At 36.4% G+C, this 8,547-nt stretch overlaps 1 protein-coding gene across 1 annotated transcript in view; it reads right to left on the minus strand.

The window, feature by feature from the left end:
* LOC107739458 (N-chimaerin-like) overlaps window positions 1-8,547 on the minus strand; it is a 54,509-nt gene continuing 45,962 nt past the window's right edge. Inside the window, exons 9-13 of the mRNA XM_016551563.1 lie at window positions 6,196-6,369; window positions 5,430-5,507; window positions 3,685-3,822; window positions 2,367-2,472; window positions 1-965 (exon numbers count right to left, since the gene is read on the minus strand). Of these exons, the coding sequence (XP_016407049.1) occupies window positions 794-965; window positions 2,367-2,472; window positions 3,685-3,822; window positions 5,430-5,507; window positions 6,196-6,369 (668 nt within the window). The 3' untranslated portion in view covers window positions 1-793. The remainder of the gene's footprint in view (window positions 966-2,366; window positions 2,473-3,684; window positions 3,823-5,429; window positions 5,508-6,195; window positions 6,370-8,547) is intronic.

Here is an 8,547-nt window from a genome sequence, read left to right on the forward strand (position 1 = left end):
TAAAAGTAAATTTTAATAAATTAATGTATTCATGCTTAAATCAATACAAAAACACAGAACCAAAAAAACATCAAGCAGTCATGTGAGTGTAGGAGTGTTTTCTAAAGGCGAGTCGAAGGTCAAGGATCCTGAAATGTACTTGGACTGTAAATATTCTTCCTGTCTACAGCAGAAGTAATTGTTTCGGCATGTGAAGGCAGAACAGAGTCAGATCAACCGAACAAACAGAAGGAATAAAAAAAACAACCAAAAATCACAGATTTTGAAAAATCCCTGGTGACACTTTACCTGCTGAGCCATAAACATTCATCGCATATACATACATTACATGAATAACATATTTGAGCCGAATAAGCGGTATGAATAATGACTGAGGATTGTCTAAACATGAGTTTATATATCATGTGAAGAGATTATTATGCCTGCACAATGTCACCATCTTTATTTACGACTCTCCAGATAAAGTGTCTCCAGAACTGACAATATCAAATTCACAATGTTTTACAAAAACAAAACAAAAACGCCCGTTTGGAACAGAAACACGATCTGCCAGACCATCCCATAATAATGCTGAAGTACGTCACACACCCTTCAGCTCCAGCGACCCCCGACAAAAATGGGGAGGAAGACATGCAAGAAACAGGAAGAGAACTCATCAGACAGAGAGAAGTGTTAGTAAGTACTGCTCCAAAAAATGTACTATCATACAAGAGTCCTTCATATTCAAGTCCAGAGCGAGTCAGAGCAGAAGCTGCGGTAAACAGCACAGAGGTTCATTCACGTCAGCGTGACGCTAGAAGAGGATGTCTTCATTCTTGATGAGTAACTCCAGCACCTGTCTCTGGTAGCGGATGTCGTTCAGAGCCGTCATGGCGTCCAGATCGGGCGCCCGCATTAAAGTCGGCCCGAAGACAATCCCGAGATTCTCAGCGTTCATCAGGTTATCCTTCTCGTTCTGAGTTACCCTGCAGACACACACACACACACACACACACACACACACACACGTAAATGAAAATGAATTTTAATGGTAATTTTAACAGGAAAAGTAAAAAAAAAAAGTTGGTTAACGTCAAGTTCATTAAAGTTTGTGAATATTGTACAAAACTGTAATAGATCTAATGGGAAATGTGTGCAAGGTTTACAGTAAAACACTAATATGTACAGATTTTGGAAGTAAAAAACTGTCATATAATTTACAGTAGAAAACGCAAACTGACATTCCCACAGTTCCCTGCGTGACACTACATTTGATGTTTTTTTTTCCGCCTTATTAGTTATGTACATAGGGTTTTATGTTACAACTTATGTTGTTTTTTGCATCATTTTATTGTGATGCATGTTACCATGATGGTGTTTTGTATTTGTGTGAATCACACTGTACTGCTTCTATATATTAGTATTTACCTCCTCAGCTTATGGAAAAGCTGCTTGTGATGAACTCATCGTGAATTCAAACGGTCTCTTTTACTTCCTGTATTATGACGGTGCTTTAGATGGACAAGTCCCTCCCAATAATTAGAAATGACCAAACCGTCCCCCGCATTATCGGATATTCTTGCACTGATCTGCAGCACTCCATAATGCAGCGCTGTTTTTTTAGGATGACAAGTAGGTTTAAAAGTCTAACAGCCCTCGTCAGAGTCAAAATATCTGAGCTGGCCAATCAGAGCAAAGTAGGCGGGGTTTACTGTTCACAGAAGCAGAGCGCAAAAGCGTCAGCTTAAAGCCCTGTTCACACCAAGAACGATAACTATAAAGATAACGATATTAGCGTCCACACCAGCGAACGATATCGTCTGTTTATTCTAAGCACACATGAGTCTGCCGCAAAGATAACTATAAAGATAACGATATTAGCGTCCACAGCAGCGAACGATATCGTCTGTTTATTCTAAGCACACATGCGTCTGCCGCAAAGATAACTATAAAGATAACGATATTAGCGTCCACACCAGCGAACGATATCGTCTGTTTATTCTAAGCACACATGCGTCTGCCGCAAAGATAACTATAAAGATAACGATATTAGCGTCCACACCAGTGGTGTGAACTATGCTATTCTTTAATACTGAGAACAATTTTTAGAACTATATCTTTATCGTTATCTTTACAGTTATCGTGCTTGGTGTGAACGGGCCTTAACGATGAAAGAGATCGAGGGAAGATGTAGCCACTCATTTAATATTAGTCAACTGTTTTACAACAGAAATGTTAAATGACCGACAGCTTGAACTACCATAAAATGTTTTTTAAGAAAAGAAAAAGTTTGTGTTCAAAGGAAAAAAGAATCTCAGATGACTGAATGATGACAGATTTTCACTTGGATTTTCTTGAAGGAGGTCTGATATCCATCTGTTTCTCACCTCTTTAAATGTGCCATGAGATATCGCAGTGTCTCGCAGTGAGCAGGAGGCAGCTGCTTCAGAGCTTCATGCAGAGCTTCCAAACGCTGATCTGTGTCTGTCAGCTCTGACACAAACAAACAAACAAACAAACAAACAAACAAGCAGGTCAAAAACTCTAATCTGTCTCCACACATTTGCAGTATGATTGTCAAACTGATCTGTAGGCTCTGTTTCAAAATACAGCAAACACATCAAATTGAATATCATATGTGACCCTGGAGCACAAAAGCAGTCTTAAGTCGCTGGGGTATATTTGTAGCAATAGCCAAAAATACATTGTATGGGTCAAAATTAACGATTTTTCTTTTATGCCAAAAATCATTAGGATATTAAGTAAAGATCATGTTCCATGAAGATATTTTGTAAATTTCCTACCGTAAATATATAAAAACTTAATTTTTGATTAGTAATATACATTGCTAAGAACTTCATTTGGACAACATTAAAGGCGATTTTCTCAATATTTTGATTTTTCATTATTTCAAATAGTTGTATCTCGACCAAATATTGTCCTATCCTAACAAACATCAATAGAAAGCTTATTTATTCAGCTTTCAGAAGATGCATAAACCTCAATTTAAAAACAATTGACCCTTAAGAGCAGGGAGAGCAGCAATAACCCCCCCAGGGGTAAACAGAACAGAACCAACATAAATGCATTTCAGATATCATTAAAGTTCAAAAATGTAATGTACACATTTTAGAATTAGTCTGATTCAAAAGAGAATCCTGACTGACAGAGGAGGAGCTGGGGATGGAGGAGGGTAATTAGCTATTGAGCAATGCGAAAACTGCTGATAATACTGAGGGACCTTATATATGAATGCTTAGATAGGTGTCGTATTCCCATAGGTTGATGGGGATCAGCTGAGAGTCAGCTGATGCGAGCTTGACTAACGTGACCTGCCAGAACTAACGCTTACGCTTGATTTATTCAGCTTTCAGATGATGTATAAATCTCAATTTCGAGAAATTGACCCTTATGACTGGTTTTGTGGTCCAGGGTCACATATGAGGTGCTCTATTTTCTGTTTATTACATTTGAGGTCTGCAGCTTTCTCTATCCCCATACCAAAATTTTGGAAAATTTTGAAGTCTAAAACCCTGATGTGATTATTTTCAAAGAATAAACATTAATGCACAGCATTGCATATATCTCGTGCTTTTGATGAATCCAGCTTTTCTATTCAATAAACGGAGGTGAAATATGGGGAAAGAGCCAGAATTGAGTGTCAGGCACATTGACTACTAGAGAAACGTGGAGCGTGAGACTCACTGGCAGCCTCGATGAAGCGCGGATATGCGTCATACGTGATGATGGGGATCGGCAGGTCCCTGAAGTACAGTTTAAGAGCACCTGTGAGGACGTTGATGTCTTCATAGACGTTTACGGAGATGTCTGCTTTCTCTCCATCTGAACACATTCACACACAAACACTCAGATCAAAGACACATTTCAACGCTCGGCTCCAGAGAGAGTCAGTCCTCTGCTGCTGGAAGCAATGCAGCGGGAACTGCACTTATCTGCATTGACAGCGCTCTTGTTTGCTCTGGGGACTGAACATGGAGACATTTAGCTAACTTGATCTTTTTCTGTGCTCGTGAGAATACTTCTGTACTGTGATGCTGCTGTGGTGCAGGTGTTTAGTGCTGTTATGCCATATAACTGCTTCTGTATTCCAGGTTTCAGTGTTATTTCAGTATCATTTAAACACTACCGGCCAAACATTTGAAGTCATTAAAATTTCTCTGAAAGAAATCTTTTATGCCCACCAAGGCTGCATTTATTTGAACAAAAATAAATATAGCAAAACCATGAAATATTATTACAATTTAAATTTTTTTTTTTCCATTTTAAAATATTTGAAAATACAATTTATTCCTGTGATGCAAAGTTGAATTTTCAGCATCTTGACTCTTTACTCTAGCATCTTCTATCTTGTGCCACATGATCCTTCAGAAATCATTCTAATATGCTGATTTGCTGCTCAAGAGACATTTCTTATTGTTATCATTGTTAAAAACAGTTGGTGCTGCTTAATATTTTTGTGGAAACGGTCCTGCTGGAATTCATATTTTCCATCAAAGGAATAAATTACATTTTATTACTAATATTATTAAACTAGAAAACTAATTGTAATAAAATTTCACCATATTACTGTATTTCGATCAAATAAATGCAGCTTTGGTGAGCATAAGAGACTTCTTTTAAAAACATTAAACATCTTAATTATTCCAAATTTTGACTGGTAGTGTTTACTATTACAGTATTTATTAATATTTTGAACTGTTAAGATTAAGTTTTAGTGATTTTGTTACTTTTATTATTATTTAATTATTTAAAATTTTTTTAGTTTTAGTAATTTTTGTACTTCAACTTAAATTAATATTTTAAAGTTTTTCATTTAATGTTTATATTTCATTTTATCTGAGCTTTATTTCAATTAACAAAAAGAAAAAAAAATCAATAAAAGTAAAAATAGTGAATAGTAAAAATTTACAACCCTGATAGGTTAAATAAATAAATAAATAAAACATATTACCGAATAAACTGAAATTCCTTCAGGATTTTTTAAATTCACATTTCTTAGTCGTACTGGATATTTTGCAGTCTTTATCAGAACTCTACTTGTACTGAGCTGAAATAATGCTGCAGCTGCACAGCCGTCACAGCGTTCAGTAGAAACCTGTAGAGATCACATGATTTCTTTCTCTCTAGCTTGTTCATATCCCCTCTCACTTTCTCTGATACTGTCCTCATGTCATCTGAGAGTCATTATGAAACAGTAATGCATATGAATAGCATCAGATGGGCGAAAATCCTCCTACAAATGTGCCACTTTACATTACATAAACCCATAGCTCTATACGCATGACAAAGAGTGACCTAAAAAAGCAGCGGTGAGCATGTGTATGCAATTTATCAGGATTACACACACAGATACGCGTGTAGGTGTGTGTGTAGGAATGTGGGGGTTGTGACGGATCAGTACGGTACACAATCAGACAAACGCCACTCACCTCTGTCAAACGCTAACTTCACATCTTCAATTAAGTCGCTGAACCCAGAGATTCGATAGAGACCCTCCGACTTCAAACCTGAGAGACAAGACAGTTCAAGAATGTGTTTTACAGCACACATAACTCTTTGCTGTCTCTCCAATAAAAGCTAAGGTAATATGTGTAGCACTGTCAAGACTTCTGAACAGTTTTAGCAAGCAGTTTTTGTTTATTAGAAAATCTGATCTTGTGAAAACAAAAAACAAAAACTTGAAAAAAAAAAAAAAAAAAACACAACAAAAAACAAAAGAAAAAAATTATAATGAAAAAATAGGCTGAACAAAAAACAAAACAACAAAATCCACTGGTCATAATATTGGCTATCAGTATTAGCAATTGGTTTTTTGTTTATTAGAAAAATCACTATATATCATTGACCATGTTGAGAATAATAAAGAACAATAAAAAACAAACAAAACAAAACACAACATAACAAAAAACAACACAACAAAAAACTACAAACAAAACTCAACATAAAATATTTATAGCATAATATAAGCCACTGGCCATAACGATGGCTATCAGTATTAGCAAGCTGTTTTTACTAGAGAAGCACAATATATCACTGACCGTGTAAAACAAAACAAAACAAAACCAAAATAAACAAATAAAATAAATAAACAAAAATGTACACAACATAAAACACTTATTGGTTCTCGGTACTGACAAGACGTTTTCTATCTCTGCATCACTGTTTAGTGTAAATCAGAGTCAGTGATTCAGTCACCTCGTGCTTCGATCTCTCGTATGCACATGTCCACCACCATGGGTCGTGTAGCGTTATGAGCCTTGACCAGTGTGGTGAGATCACAGCTGTAAACCTTCTTCACGTGCTTCAGGTCCGGCTTGCAGTCGTTGGGCACCATCTTCGAGCACTGCTTATGGACATTCAACCCACAATCTGAGAAACACACACACACACACACACACTTAAATCAAATACACTGCAGCTGACCAAACAACCCCATTCTAGTCTTAATTTCATCATTCCTGTCAAAACAATGGCTAAATCAATCAGTAAATCCACTGTGTTCAGCCATACGCTGAAATCACACGAGTAGTATACTGTGTGTACAGCGCAGATGTTATCGATCCTCAGGCAGATGTGCTTTAGTTAAATTAGAGACCCCAGCATTCTGAGCTTTCACTCTGCTTAATCAGTGACCTCTCTTGACCTCTGATCAGTGATGTCGGCGCCTCTGATTGGCTGATGGGGATTTCAATAGTGTCACCTTGGCGATGACAGAACATGCCAGGAATACAAATGGTGCCTTATAAAATATGCATGAGCAATTTTTAGGCACCTAATAGCTTCATAACCCTCCAAAATACATCTCCGAGAACCTGGAGTATGAATAAAAAAAAAAGAAATAAACAATAGTTAATTAAAGGGATGGTTACTGTAAGCCAAAAATAAAAATTGTGTCATCATTTATCTCACGTCGTTTCAAACCTGTATGACTTTCTTTGTGTGGAACATGGAATTTGGGAAACCAAACAGTTTTGGTGACTATTGACTTACATTGGGTTTTTGTCTACACAATTGAAATCAATAGGAACCAAAACTGCCTAGTTACCAACATTCTTCAAAATAACATTTTACGTTCAGCAGAAGTAAGTTATACAGGTTTGAAATGACATGAAAGTGAGAAAATTATGACAGAATTGCCATTTTTTCGGTGGAACTATTCGTTTAGTTATAAAACACTTCACCAAATATATATTTTCTCTTGCAATAAATAAATAAAATCTGTTTTAGGAAATGTAGTAACGTAGTTGTTTTCCTGTAAAAATAAGTAAACTCAAAACCTGAATCCATCAAAGACAGGCAGAATATGTCAATTGTTACAATTTACATTAAATGTGACAATTTAAGCAAGAACAATTGTACGAACATTTTACGTAAGAATGAGAAATGTACATAAGAATAAATTTATATAAAAATGAGCTCTCGTTTAATGAATGAGCCTAAATTTCCCAAAAAAATAAAAAATCTTTTCTCAAACATTCTCTGTCTTCCATTTGTGGGACAAACAGATAGTCTCGCCCCAGACTCGTGCTATTGGTTGAGACAATGTTGTTATGTTGGACAGGGCAATATTTTGATAGTGTTTCACATTCTACCAGGAAATCAACAATAGCTTTTAATGGCACACAAAAAAAAAACAAAAAACAAAAAAAATATTTCAGCAGACCTCATTTCCTGCAATAAATGGGCCAAACGCTCTGCTCTCCTGCCTGCCTGCAAGATTTAAACCCATAAGACTGTCATTCTCAATCACTTCATTGTCTACTAAAGATCAATTACAATTAAGGATGATGAAAATCAAAAATCGATCTTAAAATGCATGTGCCACATTCTTAGAAATATAATATTCATACTTATTCATACTCCGTTGACTATATAAACAGCAAGTTACACCTTCCTTGAATCTTACTGCACACATCTTAATATATAATTTTTTTTTTACAAAAATATTTTGTCAAGGTGCTGCAAAAAGCATTATTCATAAACATGACATTTGTAAATCATGAATATAGCGTTTTTATGTTGAATATGACGTTTTTATGTTTTATGTCATTTTTTTTTATGTCACTGTAATTTAAGAGCTTAAGATGAAGTTAGATGAAGATGAAGTAACATTCATTAAAAAAAATGAATGTTACATCTTTGACCCCATATTTTAATCTGTAGCTGGCGGCTGATTTCCATTTTTTGAAGTGGAGCTGGTTGCGAGCTCTCAGCTCCTCTTCTCATTATAAAGACATGCCAGCTTTGTTTTCAGTCTCTGCCATGATGGACTGGGCCGAGGGGGAGGGGGAGGGAGGCGCTTTATCCTCTCATGAGGCAATGTGGCACAACATGCCCGGGCACTGGGGCTGGCACACACCCAAAACAATAGCTCGGAGTCTCGCTCTCACAGACTTAAAGAAAAAGAAAGAAGAAAGCATGTCAGATCACAACGCTGAATGCAAATCTCTACATCAAATGAGATTTCACTGCCCTAGATTCTGCTGGCATCACAGAATGAGAGAGAGAGAGAGAGAGAGAGCGAGAGAGAGAGAGAGAGAGAGAGAG

Source organism: Sinocyclocheilus rhinocerous, unplaced genomic scaffold, assembly GCF_001515625.1.
Source record: "Sinocyclocheilus rhinocerous isolate Xijiao unplaced genomic scaffold, SAMN03320098_v1.1 scaffold3663, whole genome shotgun sequence".
In the NCBI taxonomy this organism is placed as follows: domain Eukaryota; kingdom Metazoa; phylum Chordata; class Actinopteri; order Cypriniformes; family Cyprinidae; genus Sinocyclocheilus; species Sinocyclocheilus rhinocerous.